The sequence below is a fragment of the Mya arenaria genome, chromosome 17 (assembly GCF_026914265.1).
Source record: "Mya arenaria isolate MELC-2E11 chromosome 17, ASM2691426v1".
Lineage (NCBI taxonomy): Eukaryota > Metazoa > Mollusca > Bivalvia > Myida > Myidae > Mya > Mya arenaria.
In genome coordinates, this window is record NC_069138.1 from 9229695 (window position 1) to 9257489 (window position 27795).

Here is a 27795-nt window from a genome sequence, read left to right on the forward strand (position 1 = left end):
TCAAAAATCATAAACACATGTAGTCAATAATTCAGAAGGAGAAAAAATTAAAAGCTACACTTTGGACGGAATATTATTACACTTTAATAGTCTATATTAATCAAACTGGTCTCCGCCATCACCTTCGTCATCCACAATGTCGTCGTCGTCGTCGCCAATACTTTGTTCAAATTCCGCTTCCAGTTCCTTCTCCTGAAAAACATGTATGGACATTGTAGGGACATTAATTAAGTTGTAAGTGCACCCACACAACGAGTTATTGGACTTTAAATCAATTGAGGAAGTAACTGTTGCCAAGGAAAATTAAGGAATGAATTACGTGAAAGATGTAATTATCGGGATATGAACGCAGTTGGGCTGGTTAAAGTTTTTGGGCGACTCCATGCGTAATTTAACCAGCCCAACTGCGCTCCTATCCCCGATTATGACATTAATCACGCAATATATGACTTATTTTCACACTAAAAATTCGTTATTTCTTTCTAGAATTGTAAATAGAATACAAAATCATATGTAAGAAAGAATTTAGGTTGATGCAAAAAAAAATGATTTTTTTTTTCTAAATTTTAATGCATTATTTTGTTCAACTCATTTGATGTTCAAAATAAAAACAGGCATATGATTTGTGTACAGTTTAAACATATTAGCCTTTATAAATAGTTTGTTGTTTTTTGTAATTAAAAGCTACGTGGTCATAAAATCCCCAGTTTAAAAAGCGCCAAAATATCGCTAATATATTTTTTTATTTATACACAAATCATATGCCTTATTTTTGTATTGATCATTTAGTGCAACGAGTTAAGCATAATAATGCATTAAAACAAAACAAAAAACAACAACAACCTCTTATGTGCCAAGTTTTGTTTGTTATTGAATGCACATTGTGTTGATGGCAAGATACTTTTTCCGAAACACTTATTAGGTACACATATGTATTCATTTCATAAGTTAAACATTCCAAAGGCATTCAAATAATTGGCAATAGGGGGAGTATACTTTTTAAGTTTTCGTTCGACATGCAAACTATGTATTTTAACACACAATCTTAAGCATTAAGTCATCTAACTAACTGATTACAACCTAAATGGCTGCCGCATTGTCGACGTAAAATCTTACGCAGGGATTTTGTATCTGATGAGTGGCAGTAGGCGGACCATAAAACACCCGCGAAAGTTGAAATTCTTAATGATTAAGCCTAGGTCTTAATGTTTGAAAATAAAGGTTGTATTTCAAATAGTTTTATAAAGAATTAGAATTCAAAGAGATAAAATAATTTCAACATTTATAAATCAAGAATCATATGAGCATGAGTAACCTGTAGCGCCGCCCTGACGGCCGCCTCCTCTTCCGGTGATGGGTCGTCAATTTCTGTAACTTCCGGTCCGCTTGGAAATTCCGGAAGTGGTGCCTCCGGAAGATCTGGCTCAAAGGCGCCATCAAGGTTCTTGACGCCCCAACCCACGTAAAAGTTGTCGAAGTACCTGTTATATCAAGAATATAATAGGGGTTTTAGTACTGCGTTTTGACCCGAGAGTTTGTTTCCGACTCGAATGGATTTTTGCAGAAGCTGGAAATCGAATACAACTTTTGCAGAGTCGAATACAACCTCCCGGATTGAAACGCAGTACTAATAAACCTTTTTTTTTTAAATACATAAGAGGTTGAAATAAGTTAAAAGACATATTTTATATTTAATGATAACATGCATTTAATTGAATTCAACTATTAATTGTATTTTGTTTTATGACGTCATTTTAAAATTGTGCAATGATACTTGGTATGACGTCACGTCAGTAGAGTTGAAAACGGCTGTTTTGCACTAGGTGGAATGCAGATAAATCTATAATGTGGTATTTATTGCTTGTAGATGTGTGATCTATATATTATAAACATATTAATCTACGTCAACTAGATGACGTCATTGAGTTTGATCGCTGTGTTACCAAGTGATAAAAATAGCTACTGAAATAGAACAATGTAACCTACTGATAAAGAAACCCAATGAAAAAAAGTTTAATGTAAACTTTTGATAAAGAAACGCAAAGAACTAGTATAATGTAACCTACTGATAAAGAAACCCACAGAGATAGTATGATGTAACCTACTAATAAAGAAACCTACTCAAATAGTATGTAACCTACTGATGAAGAAACCCACTGAAAAATAGTTTAATGTAACCTTTTGATAAAGACACCCACTGAAAACCAGTATAAAGTAACCTACTGATAAAGAAACCCACTGAAAAATAGTTTTATGTAACCTTTTGATAAAGAAACCCACTGAAAACCAGTATAAAGTAACCTACTGATAAAGAAACCCGATGAAAATTAGTTTAATGTAATCTACTTACCTCCCTTTCTCAGTGGCAAAAGCGTACGCTCCCTTCCACACATTAGACTGGAGGACGGCGACGGCGTACTCGGGAACAAATTTGGAGCTTAGACACGCAATCCAGGGAGGACTGATTCCAACGTCTGTAATGAGGAATAGTCTTATCAGAATCAAAATTATAAGTTACGGGGTTAGTAGGTTACCCGATATGGGATATACGGGGCAAAGGAAACAAAGCTTCGCTCTCACCCGAATATTGTTTCCTGCGCCCCGTATATCCCATATCGGGTCACCTACTTACCCCGTAACGTATATATCACGTCGACAACCTGTTTACATGTTTAAATGTTTCATTTAAATTATTCATCGGAATCGGAAAATAGACGCCATTTTAGTACGATATAAATTTGGTGTTCAATGATGAATGATGATGATGATGATGATGATGATGATGATGATGATGATGATGATGATGATGATGATGATGATGATGATGATGACAGAGACGACGAAGACTGGACATCGTATATGATAATTACTACCAACACTAGTTCGGTGGAATTAAGCACTTATTCACTATATTACTCTCGTCCTCCGCTAGTGGTGTCAAGAGGGGCGGCCCCACTTCCGGTTCCGGTTCCGGTTCGTCCGGCTCGTTCCGCTTCTCCTCCTCATCTTCGTCTTCTTCCTCTTCCCCATTATACTCGCCCTTAGGCTGAGCCGGGTTCCACCATGTCGTTCGACCCTGCAATTAAAATCAGTTTAAGTAGCTTAACATAATGACATTATTTTGGCCTTTCATCTTTGCATATTTTTACTCCTTATTCTATTCTCTCCTTCCTCCTTGTATCCTCGAAGTTCGGCTGCACCGTGTTCAACCTATGCAAAGTTCCACCTCATTTTCGACCCCACGAAAAGAGAAGGAGCGAAACTAATACGACCTATTTGCTTTAGAATGCCAGGCCTTCATCTCAATAGTTCTCCTCTTCAACCTCCGCGCCCATGCATACATTTCGTCTTCGCTGGGTCAGGTCCCCGTTTAAAAGATTAAATGGCTTTATATGACTATAATGACAGTAGACACAGTGTAAATACGCTTTACCTGTGGCAAGATACCCGGAGGATGGTGAACCCACGCCTGTAACCCGCCGTCAGCCAGGTGCTTGACAGAGATGATGGTGATATGACAGAAGACAATTTGCTAACACGCTTTACCTGTGGCAAAATACCCGGAGAATGGTGAACCCACGCCTGTAGTCCGCCGTCAGCCAGGTGCTTGACAGAGATGATGGTGATATGACAGTAGACTCAGTGTAAATACGCTTTACCTGTGGCAAAATACCCGGAGAATGGTGAGCCCACGCCTGTAGTCCGCCGTCAGCCAGGTGCTTGACAGAGATGATGGTGATATGACAGTAGACTCAGTGTCAATACGCCTTACCTGTGGCAAGATACCCGGAGAAAGGTGAACCCACGCCTGGTGCCCGCCGTCAGCCAGGTCCTTGACAGAGATACCCTCAAACTCCAGGTCCTCGATAATGTTCGCTCTTCCGCCTCCTTGTAAGTACAGTATGTTCAAAATTAGCAGACGACAAACGGAACTTCCTTTTTTTAGCTGTATTTTTATGAAATATATTGTTTTTATTATAATATTATATTTATATCAAAATGGATGAAGGAAAACGAAAGGGTTCTATGAGGTTTATAAACTATTTTTTGAAAAATGTTTACGCAATCACGTGATCTCACCTGTTTCCTCCGCGTGCTCCTCCTCCTCCTCTCCCTCGTCATCAAACCTTAAACATATTGATACAGTCGATGCAGATGTATGGGATAAATTGGTCTACTCTCTGTGCATATATATGTGTCGATAAAAAAGCGGATGTTTTAGATAAACTGAACGCGCTGTGCAGATGTATCGGATAAAAAAGCGGATGGTTTAGATAAACTGAACGCGCTGTGCAGATGTATCGGATAGAATGAACACTGTGTGCACATGTTTTAAATAAAGTAGATGTTTCAGATAAAATGAACTCGCTTTGCAGACGTATCTGATAAAATGAGGTTGCTGTGCAGATGATTCGGATAAAATGAACTTGCCTTGCAGATCTATCGGATAAATAGAACTCACTGTGCAGATGTATCGGATAAAATGATTTCGCTATGTAGATTTATCGGATACAATGAACTCGCTGTGCAGATGTATCGGAAAAAGTGAACTCGCTGTGTAGATGTATCTGATAAAATGAACTCTCTGTGCAGATGTATCGGATAAAATCGGATAAAATGAACTCTTTGTGCAGATGTATCGGATAAAATGAACTCGCTGTGCACATGTTTTGGATAAAATGAACTCGCTGTGCAGGCGTATCGGATATAATAAACTCTCTGTGCAGATGTATCGGATAAAATGAGCTCTCAGTGCAGATGTATCGGATAAAATTAACTTTCTTTGCAGATGTTTCGGATATATTGAGCAGGTATATTGGAAAAATATACTCTCTGTGTTATTATATCGGACACAAGGTACTCTTTGCGTTTGATTGGATGTAATTAAGGTGGCCAGATCGTTTCATTTATGTTTTATACGGGATAGCAGCCGTGCCAGCTCACGATAACTGTTATTAATGCATTTTATAATACAGTAAAAACTCACTATGTCGAAGTCGTTGGGCCCTCGGGAAAACTTCGAGAAAACGGACATTCGACATAACAGAAATACAACAGAAGTGCATAATTTAACACGACACTTTTGCAAATACTTTTGCATAAAGTTCGACAAAACCCGAACATCGAGATAAAAGAGTTCGACATAACGAGTTTTGATTGTAGTTGTCATGTAGACTGTTACCCTTGTATTTTTGAAGAGACGAACTGGTTTGAATAAAGAGTGTTTTGAGTTAAGTTGAGCTGAGCTGAGCTGAGCTGAATTGAGTTTAGCTGAGCTGAGTGGAGTTGAGCTGAGCTGAATTGAGATGAGCTGAATTGAGTTGAGTTGAGTTGAGTTGAGTTGAGTTGAGCTGAGCTGAGAAGCAATACCTGTAGTATCCAAGAGGAGAAACCTGTGTGCTGGCGGTAATTCGGGCAATTTGGGCGCGCAGGTAGTTCCGCTCAGTGCCCGGAAATGGCGGGTTGGAAACCACCTGGAAGAAACACAAAAAAGAAAGAAATAGTTTGCTGTATGACAGCTTGTAGTTTAACAATTTAACGTTACCAAATTATCAACGTTTTCGAATACTGTATCCTATATGCATGTTAATGACGAAGTTAGCGGACGAAATGTACACGACACGAGGTCACCCGTAACGTCAAAATAATTAAAGGACATCACACCTGGGCATCAAGGTCACCAGTTACATATTTCCGGATTTTCCTGGCAACCTGGATTTGCACCGGAGTCACATGTGGCAGGCGTATCCAGGGCAGACCGGCTGAAAAAAATGACATATATTTTGCATAGATGACTTTTTTGTAAGAATGCACCATATCATTGCTGCTGGTTTGAAATTCATTCAGTTTATGCTTATTTATTTTAGCTTCATTCTGACGAAACCTGATATCTTATTGAATCACGTTCGAGTCCGTTTCCTAGATAGCATTCGGAACTCCTCGGTCATTTTCCATCTAAAACCACATCGGATGTATGCCGGTACATCAGTAGGAGTAGTTCGTAAAAAAATAACAAACAGTATAAACTAAGTGTAGTGTTTTAACGTGTTATTTGTATAAACAAGTCTAAATTAATTAATACTGAAGTATTTTATTGCATATAATTATGGTTCCAAAGAGAAAAGTCATTGACTTTAACTGCTAAATGGAAATTACTACGCGATCTACTTAAAGCGTAGTTGAATAATAAGATTTCTGACATTGTAAACCGTCCATATACAGTTGAACACCGTTAATCCGAAATCGTAGGGACCCAAAATAATTTTTCGAAATACCATTATTTCGGATTAATAATTTTCAGAAAAAGACAGCGTTCGCAAATTACAGATGACGTGGAATATTAAGCCGTGAAGATTGCAATGTCGGTTAGAGGTTACCATTGCGATAAATTCGGTTTGAGTGATCTTTCGTACATCCGAGGTTGTTTTCGATGGAAAATGGCCGAGGAGTTCCGAATGCCAGGATTGAAAATGTCATTTATGGAGGCCATGACTAAGTCCCCCTGGTGTGGATAGAACCAACAACCGCTGGAAGATAAACATCAAAACATATCCCGTATGATACACGTAGCAAACATGAGAACAAATTATCATTTGACACCTAAGTTTTAGATGCAAACCTGTATGACGTCACTTACGTTCGGAAGTGACGTAATAGACCTTCTTGTTAAGCCCGGTGCCCGCAACTTCACACGGAATCTTGGGTGGAGGGCGGTAAGCCAGCTTAAGGTCCTCGGGTATCATAATGTCTGAAAAAGTGGAAGGGTGGTGTAGTGGCGACGGACGGAAGTGCTAAATAACTAAGAAGCCAACTTAAGGCTGCACTCTCACAGATTGACAGTTTTTACATTGATTTTATTATTTTTTTGTCATAGAATCAGCTAATGTTGGCCAAATTACCATCAATTTAGTCATATAAGATAACTCACTATATAACAGATCTCAATTGTTTGGAAAACTGCCGGAAAAAAAAGATGTTTCTTAAAGCGTTACTAACGCTGTAAGCCATTAAACATAACTTTTCGAACGTAAATATGAAAAATTGAGATCTGATCTTTTGTCAACAGTCTGATGCCATTTGTTTCCCGACCTTTACACAAGCATTGGCTCATTCTAAGACAAAAAAAAATGTCAAAAATGTCAATCTGTGAGAGTGCAGCTTTAACAACGCAAAGCATTTTTTTTAAATTAATATTTCTGAGAAGTAAGAACATATATTTCGAAAATGAGAGCTTCTATTGGTCAGTTGACGCTAAGTTTATTTGATTTTGCAAGTTAATCTTTCAATTTGATTTGTGACTCTCACTAAAAGCTGCACTCTCACAGATATACCGTTTTTTACAACTTTTTGTTTATTTTTTGTCTTGCAAAGAGCAAAATTTTGCGTATATATCTGCAAACCAATGATAAAAGATTGCTGACAAAAGATCAGATCGCAGATTTTCATATTTCCGTTCGAAAATGAATGTTTCATTGCTTAAACCGTTTTTAATGGTTTAAGAAAAATTCATAAAACATCAATTTTTGAACTTAAATATAACAATCTGCGATCTATGTTTCTGTCAGCAGTCTTATATAACTTGTTTCCATGCATTTTTGCAAACATTTGGCTCATTTTAAAATAAAAAAAGTTGTCAAACGTTCAATCTCTGAGAGGGCAGCTTTAATATTTAATTGAAGTTACAAAGCTTTGTCTAAAGATAATAGTTTATAGTTTTGTATATATGACGCGCTTATAAATAACAAAAGGTTTCTTTCTGAATTATTTCTAGAGGCTAATTATTCCATAGATTCTCTATTATACATTTTTCTGATCTAGCTTTCGAACACCAATCCGATAAAATAGCAAATCGTTGGAAAAATATATTAAATATTAAAGTCAACTCGCTATATCGAAGTCATTGGGACATCGGGTAAAACTTCGAGATAACGAACAATCGATATTACTGACATACCACACATGTCCTACTAAACCCAAAATAAATCGACATAACCGGAACATCGAGGTCGCAGAGTTCGACATAGCGAGTTTCGACTGTATTTTAAATTTCGATAGAACAAAAAGATATTTGGGTCTTCCTTTCTATTGGTTAAAATTACGAGTAATCACGTGAAAAAAACTAGACACGTTAGGCGGGCATGATCTATTAATATGAACGAAATCTGGACATTTGGGTGTCCACAAACGTTTCCATACTTTCTCCTTCGTCGTTACTTTTTCAACGTACACGTAAAGCGAGGCTGAGGCGGTTTAAGTGAGATTTGAGAATCTGATGTCGAAAACGTCGTAACGTTTTGGATGTACACGTTAAGTGAGTCTGAGGCAGTTAAAGTGGGATTTGAGAGTCTGATGTCGAAGAACTAAAGTCCCATATTCTCGCTTTGCACATTTGCAGACATCAGATTAGTCGAAGATGTGCACCATTCAGTATCATTCTTGGTCCCGCCACATACGAATTTGAACTAAAACAAAACCTGAATATGCTAAAGAGGGCGTCATCATTTATGGGACATATATAGTTTATTATACTTATGAGATAAACATATGGCAACATATGGCAAAAACATGGTGTTTTTCTTTGAATTCTCCGCCATCTTCAAGATCAGACTCAAATTTCACATAAACCTACTCAGACTCACTTAACTTTATTCTACTCTTGAGCCAAACACGGTGTTTTCTACGGTTTCTACGGTTTCTCCGCCATCTGCCAAATCAGGTTCAAAAACATTACATAAACCGACTCACACTCACTTGACTTCATTTTACTCTTGAGGTAAATATGGTGTTTTCTACGGTTTTTCCGCCATCTTCCAAATTAGACTAAAAAGCATTACATAAACCGACTCAGACTTACTTTACGTATATATCTTTAGAATATGATCTTACCCTCAAACAAACTACTGTCTTCTTCCTGCAAAAAATGAAGAAGTGTGATTACTTTTATACATTATTGTACATAATTGTACTTTCTTTATTCGGTTCAACAGACTAATACACAATTTGGGAATAAATAACTAACACAAATTTTAACTATACATGTTAAAAATCAGGCTCATAATGACGATGCACTTGTAATGCTTAAAACAAATATGTTCTGTTCTGTTCAATTTCGTTTGAAAGCAAAATCATTGTCCATGTTTGTAGTAAAAATACAGCAAAAAAGAACGAGCTCTACCAACCCGAAGATCGCTCTCTTCTTCTTCAGCATCTTCGTGCGTGCCGCTGGAATCATCTTCATAATCGCCCTCGTGGAATTCCCCTTCCGGTAGTGCCGAGAACCTTGCCCCAAAATCTAAGGTGCTGGTATAAGAAAAACAACAATGGCTGAATAATTCATTGGTAGGAGTAATAATTAGAACAAATAGTAGAAACCCGTGTGCTCGAACCCGCTTGGCTCGAACACGTTTGGCTTGAATCCGCTTAGTTCGAATTCCAAGTTGGTTCGAACTAGATGTAAATGACAAATTTCTTTATTCTGAAGGTAAGCATTCATGCTTTGGCCGAATTTTGCGAGGCTCGATGTATTTTTGCAGGTCCCTGGGAGCTCGAGCCAACGGGGTTCGACTGTAGGTTATTATGTGATATTTTGATGGATTAAAAAAGACGTGCTTTCAATACGTACCAATGTTAGCCGTTAAAAATTGCATTTTTAAGGGACTCGATCATGGTTTGCAAAATACACATTTTACGGATGTTTTTCTTAAAGCTGCACTCTCACAGATTGAACGTTCTGACAACTTTTTTATTTTTTGTCTTGGAACGAGCCATTTTTTTCGAAAATCCATGGAAACCAGTTATATAAGACTGCTGACAAAAACAGATCGCAGATTTTTATATATAAGTTCAAAAATTGATGTTTTATGCATTTTTCTTAAACCGGTTTAAGCTATAAAACATTAATTTTCGAACGGAAATATGAAAATCTGCGATCTGATCTTTTGTCAGCAATCTTCATTGGTTCGCAGATATCTACGCAACAATTTGCTTTTTCCAAGACAAAAAAATAAAAGTTGTAAAAACGGTTAATCTGTGAGAGTGCAGCTTAAAAACGAAATAAAGTGTGGTAAATCATCAGGGGTGGTATTCAATAAAAATCTTAAGATTAAACTTAAAATTGGCCTTATCCTTAAATGGCGAATTTAAGATCAAATCTTAAGGTTGAAGTAAACTTAAGTTGTTCCTTATCCTTACCTTTCGTAAGAATAACTTATACTTAAGGTTTATTATAAGGTTGACCTTAAATCGGTTATCAAGCACGGCTGGCTTAATATGTCTATTTATGGAACGTTCGGTAGTTTCCAAGTTCTTAATTTAGTAACGAAAGTCGAGTGCGCGAACGTTATAGACAGCATACATCATGGCGGAAAATAAAACAAGAAGTCCTAATTTTACGCAGCAAGATCGCATTTTATTAGCAAGAGTTATGGGGGAAGTGTCAGCTTTTGACCCAGGCAAAACAAACCACGATTTGCAGAAACACAAGTACACTTCAAGTAAGAAAACCTTTGTAGTTAGCTATATTAAGAATCCACGTGTTCATATATAAAATGTACACGTGCTCTGTGTGTGCATGTGTACATGCAGCATTGGCTTAAAATTAGATAACATGGTGTTTTTAATTTCAGACAAACACTTATGAAACATATGTGTACATGTAGCACTGCTGACATAAACGTCATGTACATCCAAGTTGATGTAGTTTTGAACTTTTCCAGGAATTACCTCAGAAACAAAAGGATTTGTGGATCAAGATCAATGATGCCTTCAATGAGAATTCCCAGCACCCCAGAACAGCGGCTGAACTAACAAAGAAGTGGGACAACCTTGTTCAAACCCACAGGGCAAAGTATTCCCAATATAAAAGAGAATTGGGTAGAACTGGTATATATTCTTTAAATAAAAATATAACAGTATACTGATTCTAATTGGTATAAAATGTATCTTTAGCCAAATACTTTTGCTTTAAAAAACGTGAAGCAACAATTATGTTTTTAAAGTTTATAACCGCAATAATCACACACATATATGTAGGTGCAGTTTTAACAAACAATTGTTTTTAACAACTCAAACACTTCTGTGAATATTCAAAATTAGATTAATCTTTTGGTACAAGCGATTATTATGTAAATATAGTTACAAGCTAAATAATTGCATATAATCAATTTAATGGAGTTGTTACACCATTATTATTCAGGTTCTGGAACAAATCCTGTGAAACTGTCTGAGGTTACAGAACGAGTTATGGCAGTTGTTGGGGGAAAATTCACCCAACATTGTAGGATTAGGCAGTGGGCTGGACAGCACCATACTTCAAATGCAAAGGTATTTCATTTACTAAATGTAAACCATTCTTTTATCTACAGACTGTTTAAAATTGTATTGAATGAGTTGTATTTAATACACTTGTATCACTTTTAAATTGCTTTTAATTGCTTTCAGTACGAATTGCAGTGCAGTGGAGACACCTTCACAGCTTTCGCATACCATTGAGTAAGAAAAAAAATTGTATACATATTTATGACATATGAATTTCATTAAATACCTTATTTAATAACAAACATAAGTCAAACATTATTACACCAAAGGCTTTCCTGAGTGTAAATATTTTCTTATTTCTTAATGTCAGACTGTACGAGGAGCCACTACAGCCGGTACAGGATATTTCCACAAGTTACATTGTCAACTGTTCTGGAAGTAGTAGCAGCAACAACACTAACAACAACGGCTGCAGTCACTGCAGCACCTGCATGGAAATCATGGCCCTGAAAAAGAGAAAACTCCAGCTTGAAGTCCAGCATTTGGAAAAAAGACTTAAAACTGATCACTGATGTTAATCAAAATATGTTATTTTCCTGAAGCTACATAGTGGCATTTATTGGTGAAATTGTGTTTAATTTTGTTTATATTTTCATAATAAATTGGCATTTGTTGGTGATATTTGTATAATTTTGTTAAAGTTTTCATAATAAAATATTTTGATGTCAATATGTGTGTTCAATAAGCCTCCCTTAGTACTACTAATTGTCTAAGTTAACTTTTAACTTGGCCTTAAATTTTTTGAGCAAGTTCTGACCATTTCTGATTTACACAATGACTTCATAATGGTTCAACTTTCCTAAACTAAGCTTACTGGATTTAAATGAAATATATGCATTATACTTTGACCAATACTTCTTGTAGTTTAAACATTGATTGGATATAAACAGATGAGAAACTGACCATGGTTGTTTGCTAAAATATAAGCCATTAGATAATGTAGTATACATTTAAATAGTTAAAACATTAAATTCATATATATGTATATTTTACCTTTCAAAAGAAGGTATGCATGAGTGCCACAGAGGAAACAAAAATCACACACACATACGTGGTTTTGTGTAATAAGACACGAGTTAGATTTTGAAATAAAAGAGCAAGAGTTATGAACCTTTAAGTAGATATTAATATCTGCTGTGTAAAGTGTGTACCAAATTGTATTGAAGTATATTTTACAAGGTGTTAGAAATTACCAAGGTGTTTGCATTTCAACGACACAGCCTATGACATAATCAAGGCAAGGCTTTTAAAATAACTAGGTTCTTTCAACAACAGCAAGAATCATTACTGAAATATGTTGCTGCAACATGATCCCTGAATCTATTCCCCGCCACATTTGGAGGTTGCTGCACTCCCTGTGCCAGTTGATCATCTGCATTATCATCCTCGTCATCAGAATCATCATCACCGTTAATAGGGATTGCTCTCTCTTTGCAGATGTTGTGCAGAACACAACATGCTACAATCACCCTGAAAGAATATATTGCAATTAGCTTGTCTTGTATATGGTTTCTTACTGCAGTATAGTTTTATATGTTTAACATTTTTACAATGAAAATGAATGCATTATAATGTGTTCCCACTGACATAAGGAGAGTTGACAAAAGACAAAGAAACTCAATAAAATGATAATGAATATATTATGGTAAAGAGTGACATATGCTTACATATATTTCTAGTCTAATGAAATATAATGTACTTCAGGTAACTTGTTTTTCATCATTATGCTATCATCTTATCATTTAATAGGGCATGAACTTTTTGACAACTATCTCTTTATATGTCTGCAAGGCAGCCCTGGTTTGATTCCCAGCCTGGGTATATGCAAGTTTGGTTTGTAGTCACCAAATAGGACAAGTAGGTTTTCTCCATGCCCTGGTTTCCCCTAGAAACTTACTTGCAAACTTTTTGTGGCTCCAAATTTATTTATCCATGGAGAACACCCAACCTTTTCTTAAGTTGTCTAATAGATCTCTCCACAAGAGCTCGTGTGATTTTGTGACTTCTGCAATATAAAAAATGTACCCATCAAATCTATGACATAAGTTGCATCTATGTATCATTGTTCTTTACATACACTTATCAATTGCGGAAATAGTTCAGCTCACAAAATCTTCATATACTCCTGTTACCGCATGCATGCAATATATTGGAAATACTGTATACTGAAAGTAAAAAATACACTGAAGAAGATATGATGTATATTTATAAACATACATTTATTCCAAGGAAGTTTCTATATGCTTGTCGTAATGTATCAACTAAAACAAAGAAATCACTCGAACATGGTGTCTACAATTAAAATAACATTAAATGCATACATGTGGCTGAATTCACCATTGATTAGCTACTAAGCATATATTGCAAATTAGCATTAAAAATCATATTTATAACCCACATGTTACATATAACACAAGAGGGATGAAAGTTTACTTTGGGAATAATACCCAGAAATCATACCGGTTGTAGCCTTCTTCTGTTGCATTCTGTGGTGCCAGGTAGGGGGTTAGCAGCGATCTCTTAGCTGGATATCCACTATCTTCCAACAAGTAGTATCCATTTGCATGCCCCCCCTTCAAACAAGTCAAATAAACCGTTTTCACGGAGCACCCTGCTATCATGGACCGATCCTGGCCATCTCGCAACTTCATCTATAATTCTATGAAAAGGATTGAACACTACTTGAACATTTATGCTATGAACACCTTTTCTGTTCACAAACACTTCTTCATGTTCATGAGGAGCCTTAATTCCAATATGGGTCCCATCGATCACTCCAATAACATTCGGAAATCGGACGATTCCCTGCAACTGTTATGAGTTTCGCCTGAACTGATCATTGATTGTTGGGAATCTAATAAATTGTCTCACAATATCTGGCGTTGGTAAGATATCAATGACTCTAGTCAAAACTCTAGAAACAGTAGGTTGGCTTACTTTGTGTAAGTCACTGTCATTTAATTGTATCCCAGCAAGCAAGGCTAAATGGGTCCCATATGGGCTGAATCTGGGCAAAAAGCCCATATGGGGCCCATATAGGACCCATATGGTTGAGAATGCCCAGATGGGACCCAGATGGGACCCATATAGCTGTTCATCTATATTAATTGGATATACAAAGGGAAACAAAGATCATTGTTATATGAAAATATGTAAACATCGATACTATGTGAAAAAAGTTCATTATTTCATGAATCGGATTCACATCTTTTGACATGATATGCCCCAGATAGGTCCCATATGGGTCCCATATACTCGGCATTATCATTATAGTAGGGCAGTGTTAGATGGTAAGGCACGATGTTGTGGCGATGATACATAAATACACAAGGAACAAATATTTTTCCGTATTTTCATTTTTTTATTACTTCTTAAATATAAACCTTTTGCAATTGTGTTTTTAGTAGCAATTTAGTCACAAATAAAAAAAATATGCAGAAAAAATTGTCACGTGACATTTTATAGACGCGCGGATGATGAACGTGATTGAGTGAAAAAACAATGGTTAAATTCATCTTTTAAGAAAAGGTAAGGGTTCTTATTCAACTTTTAAAGCAACTTGTATTTATATTTATAGTAATTTGATTTTAAACAAGTGAATTACTGATGAATTTCTTGTAGAAGTATTGTTTGTGCTACGATTTTGTATTTTGTCATATAATTTCGCGATAATTTATAAATTATAAAGTAAAGGCATTCGGGATGGCAGATGCCAAAACAAAACAAAACAAAACTAAATAAAAACAACGGCAAATTAATGGTTCATGCAGGTGTGGGGAACCTATTTACATATAGACCTCCAAAGAGATTTTAACATTCTTCTCTCTTGAATGGATTCTGACAATCATTAATCTTTTATCCAATTTAAAAGTGCACCAAGGATCGAGGCTGTGCGAGGATATGAGCCAGGGTGCCACTGATGCTAATGGTGATGATGAGGATGATGGCCCTGTTACAGTCAAGACCAACACCCCCCAACATTCCAGCTACCTGTTCATTATTCGATGCTCGGCAGAGCAGAATCCAAAAAGGTAAATAGAAAATGTTAATGGAATGTAGTATGGTTTTCATAATTGAACCTTGCATCTTTATATTATTATAAACATTAACAAACAGCCAATCACATTATTGGTTTAATGGTTCACTGTTTATTACCTGAAGTGTCTTGTTTAAATTTTTTATTTTTGACAGAATGTTATTTGTTCCAGATCAGGACACCTGGATCTTTGTGATTTTGGAAAACCAGCAGGAGTAATTGCGATAGCATACGCAGCTCCTGCGTCTCATCCTGGCGAGAGGTTCAGCACAAGATGCAGTTCCGAGTGAGTTGCCAGAGGAGATATCTTTCCCCCTCAAAACTGTGGTGGATTTGGCAGCCTTCAAAGAGCGAAAGTCACAAGCGAATGCTGCAACATCCATTGTAAGTTTCCCAAACATAGTTGACTGATATTTTTTATGAGGTGTAATTAAATTTAAAAATGCATAATTTGAGCTTTAAAATTACATTTTGAAGTGACATTATTCATTTAAGTTTGTTTTTGAAACGTGATCTGATATTATCAATATAAGGGCAGGCACACAAACTGAGCCAGTATAGGGGGAGCTGACAGTGCTTCAAATTTTAATATTTAATTGTACCACATTGAGTGTGATACTATGGTTCTGCTTGAAAGTTTTTGCTGTTTTGCATTTATATGTGGATTTACAGGCATTTTCATTTTTTTGTTCAAGGTAAAATACTTGGCAGAATATGGTGGGAGTGACACAGTGGACACGTTTTCCCGGATAATGAAGACGGTGTTGACAACAAATCTGGCCCGCCAATACAACCTAAAGGAAACCAAACAAAAAAAGAAACTGGACAGACTCCACTTGATAAACATCTTTTTCAGTAGGTGGTTTTGTTGTTGTATATATTAAGGTGTGCTAAATGAAACTACCTATGCTGTGCATATACATCAATGGATTTAAAAAAAATATAACTGAGTATTAGTGTTAAAAAATGACAAACTTTTTAAGAAACCTAAATTTATCTGCCTAGCTAAAATTGCCATATATAGTTGACGATAAAATGCTGCTTATTTATTACTAAACATTTGATAATCACTTTGATGAAATAACTGTCTCAGATATTCATTTATCCAATAACACTATTTACAGGATGTCAATAATTGAACCCAGCAACACACTTTAGAACCGCAAGGAAATGGAGGGGGCCATATAGAAGTGGCTTTCCGAGTCGCGGAGTCGTGAGGTTGGCCGCAAAGACCGAGCAAGAGTCACTCCGATGCGATGAGTAGAATGTTGACTTATTTACTTACCATAAAATTTACGATTCCACGAACCACGAACATACGGATTTACGACTCAGAATTAAACCAGCAAAACTTGTCAGACTATTTTTCAAATTGATAATATACAATATGTATGCTTCTATTGTTTTATCATAAACACATCAATGTCGTGTGACATGTTATGTAGTTTGTATGCAAAATGTATCACAATAATGTAATAATGAGATATCTCCAACTTTTCCCCTAAATTTTCATATCATTAAGGGCTTCAAGAAGAGCATTTCTTATCTATATTTATAGGCAAATCCATGTTGCTTTTACTTTTTTGTATAAACATAAGACAAACTGTCCATGACTAATAAGAGACCCATCAACAAGACAAATATGTTTAGTTCACATTTGGATGATTGTTCTAAAGAAGACTTTTAATAAGCGAAACCTGTTGACATTGAATAATTATCATAATATCTCGGAATGATGTCAGTTTTTGTTTTACTATCATATTTTCTTATCCTGGGTACACCATTTTAAACTTTGATACACTCAAAATAAACTTATTTTAAGATGAAGTAAGGAATTTGGCTGAAAGAAATAAGCTACTTACGGGTGTTACGCTTAAGAACTTTCGAGAAATTGGGGCCAGATGACTTTAATTATATCAACCCCATTTATTTCCCTGGCGATAACAGTGATCCCAGATTTGTATATGGTAGATACATTTTTTAACCTATGGATTGAGCGTGTATATATTAATAAATTCTTCTTGATATACAACAATGAATCAGGTCTAAATGATATAATTTTATTATGTAAATATTTGTTATAACTTATATGCTGTTGCTCTACTTTTGTTTCATATGTATTTTGTAATGTAACTCAACATACATGGAGGAAATAAGGATATATATATATGTTTTAACATTCAGTCATGTCAGTTCACTAGTCAGTATTATAAGGTGCATTAATTGTGTTAGTCAATAGCTCTGGTTTGTGTTTAATTTTTTCTCCTTTTAAATTCTTTTTTTATTTTACATGTATGATTTTTGTGATTGAATCCACTGTACCAATGAACTTGAAACTGTTATTTCATTTCTGGTTTGAAACGCTGCTTTATGTCTAAGCAATATTGTTATACTTGAATGTGTAGATGCACTCCATGCTCTGTTTATTAGAATTGTGCGTCTTTCGATTAGTGTATTTTTTTAAACACATTCTTTAAAGCATTCGGAGCTCCGCGGCCATTTTTATCGAAAACAACCTTAGATGTATGCCGGTACATCAGTTAAATTTCTTAATTATATCATTAATATCATTAATTAAATATAGGGTTTTAGAATTGTTTTTATTGATCTAAGTTTAAATTGATTGCCAGTGAAGTGTAATATTGCAAACATAATTAAGATTCCCAAGAGTTAAGTCATGAAGTTTAACTGCTAAAAAAATTACTACGCGATCTACTTGGACTTAAACGTACCGCTTTTTTAGTATGTAAACCGTCCAAATACATCAGAGGTTGTTTTTGATAAAATGGCCGAGGAGCTCCGAATGTCGTTAAAGCCTTTAAAAAAGTGTGTTTTTTTACATGTAATTTTTGACACACTTTTTCAGTTTGACAGCTTTAACTGACAGATACAATCAATAAAACAAAGTTTTCACTTATTATTAAGTTATTAATCAAATTACCATATAAATGTACTAGATAGTTTTAGCTTGGTATTGTCAAACCAAACTGAAAAAATGTGTCATAATTTCAGTGACATTTGTGTGCCACTTTTATATTGCCAGTATTATGCAAAATCTTAACATTGTCAGTATGTAATTTTTGTTGTCTTTTTAGTGTACATCTTGTTTTACATTTCTAATGTTTTCATGTTAATAAACTTAATAAGATTATTGCTATCTTTGTTGTGTAATGAAATATTATGTTGACATTATGTCATTTGTACTTCTCAACATAGCTGTTTGTAGAGATAATCAATGAAAGGATAGTAATGCAATAGGTGAACACTCAAGATCAAATATTTTAGGTAATTGGAATCAATATATTATAACCTGTAATAACAAAAGTAACGGTTTACCCCAAATTAATTGCTTAGGTAGGGCATATAGAGCCCACAAATACCATGTGGGACCCATATGGGTCCCATATCAAGCCCTGTTCAAAAACCCATGTGGGGCCCATATGGGTCCTAAATCGAGCCCAGTTCCAAAACCCATGTGGGGCCCAGATGGGTAGCCCATATGGGACCCATATGGTAACCCATGTGGGACCCATATGGGTCCCATAAGTTTTGCTGGCTGGGATAGGCCCAGTTGCTAAGTACCTTAATGTGATTAATATTTTCTGCCGGGCACTTATGGCATTATTTCTATTCACTTTTGGGGTGATTCCATTCCCGATTAACTGTTCCAGATATAAGATGCCATTCATGTTAAATCTGTACCGCTGAATAATTTCCATTTCTGTCAAATCATTCAAATTTGGAGCACGATCCATGGCCTAAAATAGAAACAAATCATCTTGTCGTCAGTGATGGCTTATAGAATTCACTTAATAATGGTCCAAAATTTGGTTAGGAATAAACCATTTAATACATTAACAATGTTATTGTACTGAATTACTCTGTAGTTCATAAAATAATTGCCTGTGCAGTGTATATTTTACAAGTTCAGAAAAAGCTAATAAACTATAAGAAAAATATCTGCAATAAAGTATGATTATATAGCTAGTACTGAACAAATGATTAGAGATGTTCAAGGATGAGTGTATTTAATCGTTTTTTTTTTATATATATCGCGAAAACATGTTACTCTACAGTTTTATCTGAACAAAAGGTCACATATCAATAAGTGATCAAAATATTTGAATCACTGTTAAAAGATATACTGAATGATACATTTAATAGGGCAATCAGATACTAGAACAAGAAAAAAACAATATAAACAGAGCAATACAACCTTTGACGGGGACGATCGTTGGAGGTACGAAACATATGGAGTTTTATCAATAAATACTGTAAATTAAGCGTACCTGTACTGGCTGAAGCGTTGTAGGTTGAAGTTAAATGGTCCGTACCGCACGCGTCGAATACAACGCGTAACAAAACAAGCAAAACTGATAAAAATGTGCTCGTTCTTAAGTTAAGATTTGTTGTAAGGTAGGTTGTATGCTTCCTTAATTTCTAAGGACGAATCTAAGGTTAAGGCCGTATTTAAGAACGACTTAAGTATTTCCTTGCATCTTAAGTTATAAGTTAAGGAAATCTTGCCATTTAAGGAAATCTTACATTATCCTTAGATTAAGATCGACTTAAGGTTTATATTGAATACCACCCCAGGCCCCAATTTCTCGAAAGTTCTTAAGGTTAACAGGCTTAAGTCGCTTATTTCAATTAGCCAAAATACATACTGAAAATGGAGGTGTTAAAACTAAGTACATGTAACATGGAAGCCTTCAACAAATGTTGATATATATGCTCAAATATTGTCTTTGAAATCCGCAACTTACAAACGCGTTACTAACGTTATTTAACAAAATGATGGAGTGAAGATGGAGGCCTTTCTTGTTGAATATATATCTGCAAACCAATGATAAAAGATTGCTGACAAAAGATCAGATCGCAGATTTTCATATTTCCGTTCGAAAATGAATGTTTCATCGCTTAAACAGTTTTTAATGGTTTAAGAAAAAATCATAAAACATCAATTTTTGAACTTTAATATAACAATCTTCGATCTATGTTTTTGTCAGCAGTCTTATATCACTGGATTCCATGGATTTTCGCAAAAATTTGCTCGTTCCAAGACAAAAAATAAAAAAAGTTGTCAAAACGTTCAATCTGTGAGAGTGCAGCTTTAAATGGAAGTTACTACAATTGTTTTAATTGTAGTCCTAACGTTGATATTTCATTCCTAAGTTTGCTGTGATGATATCATATATCGCCATGAATGTTTCGGCTAAATTGTGTTTATCAAAAATATTTACAAGAACTTTTGGTCTACATTTTTTTTTTTAAATACATGGCAGATATAATACTTATGACGTAACTAGGAAATGTCGTTTAACATATAACAGTATTACATAATATTCCTATTCTATTTTACCTGTACATTAGGGTACATGTTCACCAAGTCCCTCAGCGCTAGAGACATTCGGACGAACTCTTCCCGGGGGAGCCCGACGCCCGCCGCCTCCAGTTTGGCCGCAAGTCGCAGGATGTCCGGCACCTCGGCCGTCTGTTCCGGCGGTAGTGGGGAACCGTCTTCCAGCTGCGTCTGCTCCGACTCGACTACCGGAAGTGATGGTTTCTGGGATAGATTGCGGTGAAATAATGATATAAAAATAAAACATGTGTTGATAGGAAAAAAATATATGCAGTCGAACCCCGTTGGCTCGAACTCTCAGGGACCGGCAAAAAATCACCTCGAGTCTTGGGGAATTCGAGCTAAGCGGAATGCTTATATTAAGTTTGAAGAAATCGGTCCTTGACATCCAATTCGAATCGACGAGGATTTCGACCCAAGCGAGTTCGAGCCAACGGGGTTCGACTGTAGCTATCATATCCATAAATAACTGGTAGGCTATGTAACACGGAACTTCTTCAAACCAATATTTAAGTACATAATTTAGAAACTTTGACCGGTGTACTTTGATATTCAATGGTTTTTCGGCCACAGTTTAATAATTGTTTTGCACTTCCCGACCAACATTTTGAGTGGTTGGAAGGTAGGGAATTTATTATTCAGTTATTTAACCCCTAAATTCTGTTATGATACAATAAAGATAGAAAAATGCCGAAGTATTTTCAAACGAGGTTCAAAGACTTCGACAAAGCGAGATTTGACTGTTCTTTATTTAACCAAGCCTTCAGCCTCGAGCATTTGTTGTTGTTGTTTTTTTATTTATCAGTTGTTTATGATAAAAGATCTGCTATACCTTAAGCATGGCCCACTGCGCATGCGCAAGCTTCTCGGTAGCGGATTGAGGCACGTGATCCTTCATGGGCTGAGCAGGCGGCGTGAGACGCTCCAGCTTCATGAGGCGGCTCATCTCCTCCAGATCTGACGTCACTTCCTACCCATCTTCAAGCAAACGCGCAATCATTCCCGACAGGTGCTCATAGCTGGTACGGAAATTTTGAGTATTATATGTACTAGTTCATGTTGTTTTATATAATTCGACAGGAACGATGTATAGTGAATAGGTCTTTTTAGATATAAGAAACAATTTTGAGTTTCGGAAACATTTTCAATGACGTAATTTCTACTTGCAGGCTTACAGGTAACATATTAAGAAACATATTGGCGCTCAGAAAGATTCATGATGTCCACGGTATATGACCAAACTCACCAACGGTGTATTCATACTTACAGGCTTGGAGTAAATGGGTCTGGTTTGGACGTAAGAATCATATTTGCGTTCAGAAAGCTTCATGTGGTACAAGGTTTTATGACCACATGTGTACTTACAGGCTAGGAGTAAATGGGTCTGGTTTGGACATATGGAACATTTTGGCGTTCAGAAAGTCACACGTGGTCAAAGGTATATTACCAAACTCACCAACGGTGTATTCATACTTACAGGCTTGAAGTAAATGGGTCTTGTTTGGACATAAGGAACATCTTAGCGTTCAGGAAGTATAACACTGTCCACGGTATATGACCAAAATCACCAAAGGTGTATTCATACTTACAGGCTTGGAGTAAATGGGTCTGGTTGGGACAAAAAACACTTCTTGGCGGTCAGAAAGTCACACGATGTCCACGGTATATGACCAAAATCACCAAAGGTGTATTCATACTTACAGGCTAGGAGTAAATGGGTCTGGTTTAGACATGAGGAACATCTTGGCGTTCAGGAAGTCTCGCTCCTCGCCTTGCAAGAAGTACAGAGAACCCTCATCAGAAACTGCAAATAAGCAAATATTCGATATGTCGAACTCTGTTATATCGATGTTCTGGTTTTGTCGAACTTTTTTTCGAAATTTTTTGGTTCAGTTAACCATGTTGTTTTCCGGATATATAAAATTTTCGTTATCTCGAAGTTCTTCCAATGTCAAAAGTTCTTACTATTTCAAATATTATTTCCAGTGTTGTTTTACATTTTATTTCTCAACACATCTGTCAAATGATAACACAATATCATTCGGCCATCAGATATCTAATGTTCATTTAATTAAGTACAGTCGAAACTCTTTATTTATATTCAACTATATTACTAGTATATCGATTATTCGTTATCTCGAAGTTTTATTCCGAGGTCACAACGACTTCGACAAAGCAAGTTTTGACTGTACTAGTACATTACTAGTCAGTTAAAAAGGTCGGTGTGAATATGTACAATACTCATAAGTTTTTTTTTTAATCCGGTACAAAATACAAATACAAAGTCCCAAAATAGACTGTTGCTTTGTGATAAAAAAAGAACACATGTCTCGATATTTGACATTGGGAAATCGAAAGAGTGACGACATTGACCTTGACCCAAGCTAGTTGTAACATGCGCTCTGATCTTCGTCTTAATATGATGAACAATTGTGATTCCAAAGCCTCCAACCGGTTCAAGAGATAATTCTAAAGCGAACACGAACTGTAACTCTGCACTAAATGCGTACAGACATACAAAAAATCACACATACTGCTTATTAGTCCTGAAAGGTCTCATCAATCTGTATATTACACTTGAGATATGCACGGCACAACACAGTCGGACGGACGGACGGACGGACGGGAAATGGCAAATCTATATACCCGACAACTTTCTTTTTGTGGGGTATAAACAAATCATAGAAACAATAAAATAAGCTGCCGCTAATTCGTACCTGAACTACTGTCATTCATCAGATCCCTGCGGCCCCTTACGCCCCTTTTTCTGTCGTCGTGGTTACGCTTGACATTTTTAAATCTTATCCCTAAAAATCCTTAAATCTTTTGATGATTTTCTCTTGTTGTTAATTTGTTATGCGATTCTTTAAAATGGTATCGAGTTGAATGTTCAGGACCTTTAAAGTGACACTCTTATTCAAAATCAATACCTACACATGTATAACAAACGTAAATTTTGAGTGATAAACCTTAAACTACTTTCTAAATAATGTATTTATGGAAAATATTAATTAATGATAACATGTTTATAACCATGTATTTAAAAGCTGAAAACGCAAAAATATTAAATGATTGGTGAGTGCTAAAATATTTACTGTGGTCTACTATCCTCTTATTAGGTAGATATACCGTGTTTTCTGCACCTTTCTTTCAAATTAATCGCAGTATCCTTCATAAGAATCATTGTTTTCGACATTTATCAACCCTTTTTTTCTAAATTAAAACAATTGTATTACGTATGGTAAAATCTTATTAGGGAGTAATAGTGCATCTTTAAATATTGTTTTCAATCCTTAAAGCTGCAGTCTCACAGATTTACATTTTTTTGTCTCGGAAAGAACAATTGTGTAAATATCTGCAAAACAATGATATAAGATTGCTGACAAAAAATCAGATCGCAGATTTGCATATTTCCGTTCGAAAATTAATGTTTTATGGCTTATACTGTTGCTAACGGTTTAAGTAAAATGCATAAAACATCAAGTTTTGAACTTAAATATAAAAATCTGCGATCTACTTTTTGTCAGCAGTCTTCTATAACTGGTTTCCATGGATTTTCGCAAAAATTGGCTCGTTCCAAGACAAAAAAATAATAAAAAAGTTGTCAAAACTTTCAATCTGTGAGAGTGCAGCTTTAAGGTAGTCGATGCTTCATAAAAGCTAAATCTCTAGGCTAATAGAGCAGTTCGTCTTAAAGGCGCACAATATGGTTTGAGGTTTGAGGTAAAACAATTTAAATGCTTTATCAAGTTTAACTAATTTGACTTGATTGATCAAAATAAAAAAATGCATCAGATTAAGGTTCAGATTTAAACAATATATTATCGATATTTTGGCGCCTTTTTAACAGAAAAATTCATGGCCACGTAGCTATTAATAAAAAATAAATCATAAAAGCTAAAACATTATAAAGCATAAAAATGAATAAAAAAATAATTGCATAAATCTATATAATGCGCCTTTAATGTTAAAAGTTGATGTCTGTCAACCTGAAACAACTTTAGAAATTTAGATATGCTATTTACACGACCGAAAATACCAAATACATGAAGTTATAATATTTTAAGATTTTTTTTTCTTTTTTATTATTTTCATATTAAATTGGACATGAAATGGCCATTTTCGAAATCGTACAAGCGCAAAACTTTTTTATTTGAAATATTATTTCCAGAATAGTTATTTTTACATGTTTCTTCTTTACCCATAAAACACTTTCAAATGCTTCCAAAAAATCTCTTGGCCGTCAGATATCTAATATTCATTTAATTAAGTACAGTCGAAGCTGGCTATGTCGAATTCCTGTTTTCTCGCTGTTCCGGTATGTCGAACTTTTTTCGAATATTTTGGGTTCAGTAAGACATGTTTCGTTGTTTCGGATGTATCGAATATTCGTTATCTCGAAAAAAATAAACAATCCGATGTCCCAATGACGTCCACATAGCGAGGTTTGACTGTATTTATATATCGGATTTCATTAAATCATTAAAGATGCACTCTCATTCCCAAATAAGATTTACCACAATTAATGATATTGTTTTAATTTTCCAAAAGAATGAATAAATGTCGAGAACAATGGTTCTCATGAAGGATACCGAGTTTAACTTGAAAGAAATTAGCATTAAATACGGTATGTCTACCTTATGAGACTATAGTAGACCACAGTAAATCTTTTAGCATTCACCTATCATTTAATATTTTTGCGCTGTCTGCTATTAAATACAGGGTTACAATCTTGTTATCAGTAATGAATGTTTTCCATAAATGCATTATTTAGTAAGTAGTTAAAGGTGTATCAGTCAAATTGATGTGTGTTTTTATACATGTGTATGTACTAAGAGGCAATCTTAAGGCTGCACTCTCACAGTTTGACAGTTTTTTTATTTTATTTTTTTGTCACAGAATCATCTGATTTAGGCCTAAATGCCTTCAATTCAGTCATATAAGATATCTCACTATAGAACAGGTCCTGATTTCTAGAAACTTCTTAAGTTTAACAGGCTTAAGTAGCTTATTTTGATAAGCAATATTTCTTACTTAAACTTTTTTTTCATCAATAAAAGTTAGTTTATTGTGATAACCTGACAGATAACCTCCATAAAAAAGTCTAAAAGCTTTCAAAGAAGTAAATATTACACAACTTTAGAAGAAGAAAAATAGTGAGCTAAGCTTAATCATGTTATAACAAGCTTAAATAGTTTCGAGAAATCCGCCCCAGATCTCAATTGTTTGGAAAACTGCCGATTTCTTTTTCTTAAAGCGTAAAAAAACGCTTTTAGCCAGAAAATATCTATTTTCGAGCGTAAATATAACAAATTGAGATCTAATCATTTGTGAGCAGTCTGATATCACTGGTGTCCAGACTTTTGTACAACTATGGGCTCATTCTAAGACAAACAAAATAATATAAAAATATGTAAAAAATGTCAATCTGTGAGAGAGCAGCTTTAACAACGAAAAGCATGTTTTAAATGAATATTTCTGAGAAGTTAAAACATATATTTCGAAACTGCGAGCTTCTATTGGTCAGTTCCTGCAAAAAATGAAGTGGTGTGATAACTTTTATTAATTATTGTTCATTATTGTACTTTCTTTATTCGGTTATACAGACTAATACACTATTCGGGAATATATTACTTACACAAATTATAATTATAAATGTTACAAATCAGGCTCATGATGACAATGTCTTGTAATGCTAAAAACAAATAAATGTTCTCTTCTGTTCTGTTCAATTTTGCTTGAAAGCAAAACATTGTACATGTTTGTAGTAAACATTAAACAAAAGCAAAAAGAACGAGCTCTACCAACCCGAAGATCGCTCTCCTCCTCTTCAGCATCTTCATGGGTGCCGCTGGAATCATCTTCATAATCGCCTTCATGGAATTCGCCTTCCGCTACGTAGAAAATTCCGGTAGTACCGAGCACCTTGCCCAAGAATCTAAGGTGCTGGAATGAGAAAAAAAATCAATGGCTGAATAATTCATTCGTAGAAGTAATAGTAAGAACAAACAGTCGAAACCGTTCGCTCGAACCCGCTTGGCTCGAATTCCACGTTGGCTCGAATTCCACGTTGGCTCCAACACGCTTGGCTTGAACCCGCTTGGCTCAAACCTTTTGGCTCGAATTCCAAGTTGGCTCGAACTAGATGTAAAGGACCGATTTCTTTATTTTAAAGGTAAACATTCCCGCTTGGCTCGAATTTTCCGAGGCTCGAGTTATTTTCGCCGGTTCCTGGGAATTCGAGCTAACGGGGTTCGACTGTAGTTTAATATGTAATATTTTGATAATTAAGAAGGGAATAAAGCCTTTAATACGTACCAATGTAAGTCTTTAAAAAATGCAGTTTCAAGGGACTCAAGCATGGTTTGTAAAATGCACTACGGATTTGTTTTTATTACGAAATAATGTGTGGGTTTTAATTAGGAGTGTTAAAACTAAGTACATGTAACTAACGGATAAAACCCTTCAACAAATATTGATATTTGCTCAAATATTGTTTTTAAAGTCCACAATTTTGAATCGAGTTAGAAACGCTTTTCAATAAAAGACTTAAAGGTTAAATTAGTCCTTAGCTTAAAGCAATGAACAAGAGGTGAAGGGGCGGAAAATCTGAAAACCGTTCTTCGATATCTGTTTTCGTTGTAACGTAATCTTTGTTGGGGGGGGGGGGGGGGGGGGGGGTGAGTGGTAAAATAAGTTGCGTTCAACATTTCTAACTTTTTTAATATTTGAGCTAGCTCAATTCTGTTTTCAGATTCGTTTTTGTCGTGCCCAAATACCTTGCCAGGCTGTTTATTTTATATAAAATCTGACATAATGAACAAATGAATTAATATGTTGTGGTTTTGAGTCACTTAAAAATAGCCATATGTGCACGTTCGGACGAACTTACTCGGTGACCCCAAAGTGTCGTACACCGTTGGACGCGTTTTTTTTTCAAAGGCGCCTGTCCAAGTTTCAATAAGATACCTCTTAAGACAAAAAAGTTATCACCAAAAAACAGATCGCGCGGACGCGTAAGAGAGCACCTTTTCGCACACTCGTATTGCCCCACCATCTCGTACGGACAAACGGAAGCCAT

The 27795-nt window shown here is 35.5% G+C and overlaps 1 protein-coding gene, 1 long non-coding RNA gene and 1 pseudogene across 4 annotated transcripts; 1 reads left to right on the forward strand and 2 right to left on the reverse strand.

The window, feature by feature from the left end:
* LOC128223176 (radial spoke head protein 6 homolog A-like) lies at positions 1 to 27795 on the reverse strand (annotated as a pseudogene).
* On the reverse strand, positions 10956 to 19583 carry LOC128223111 (uncharacterized). 3 transcript variants are annotated; one of them, XM_052932368.1, is made up of 4 exons: positions 19055 to 19583; positions 13777 to 13975; positions 12605 to 12786; positions 10956 to 11762 (listed from the first exon to the last, which is right to left on the reverse strand). In XM_052932368.1, exons 2-4 carry the CDS (start codon positions 13965 to 13967, stop codon positions 11755 to 11757), a joined length of 381 nt encoding a protein of 126 aa, XP_052788328.1. In that variant the 5' UTR covers positions 13968 to 13975; positions 19055 to 19583; the 3' UTR covers positions 10956 to 11754. The 3 variants fall into 3 exon arrangements, 2 of the variants coding, with proteins under 2 accessions (XP_052788328.1, XP_052788327.1); XM_052932367.1 differs by having other exon boundaries at positions 13777 to 14230; positions 18988 to 19063; XR_008259291.1 differs by lacking the exon at positions 19055 to 19583 and adding an exon at positions 13214 to 13321 and having other exon boundaries at positions 10963 to 11762; positions 13777 to 14263.
* On the forward strand, positions 15217 to 17064 carry LOC128223113 (uncharacterized). The gene is made up of 4 exons (XR_008259292.1): positions 15217 to 15347; positions 15525 to 15736; positions 16048 to 16207; positions 16477 to 17064. It is a non-coding gene; the product is annotated as an uncharacterized LOC128223113 (long non-coding RNA).

Coding starts and splice junctions, on each gene's coding strand:
- LOC128223111 (XM_052932368.1), bottom strand. CDS start 13,967: ATGAAGTTGCGAGATGGCCAGGATCGGTCCATGATAGCAGGGTGCTCC. Junction 12,787..13,776: donor ACAGAAGAAGGCTACAACCG/GTATGATTTCTG, acceptor ATATTCTTTCAG/GGTGATTGTAGCATGTTGTG.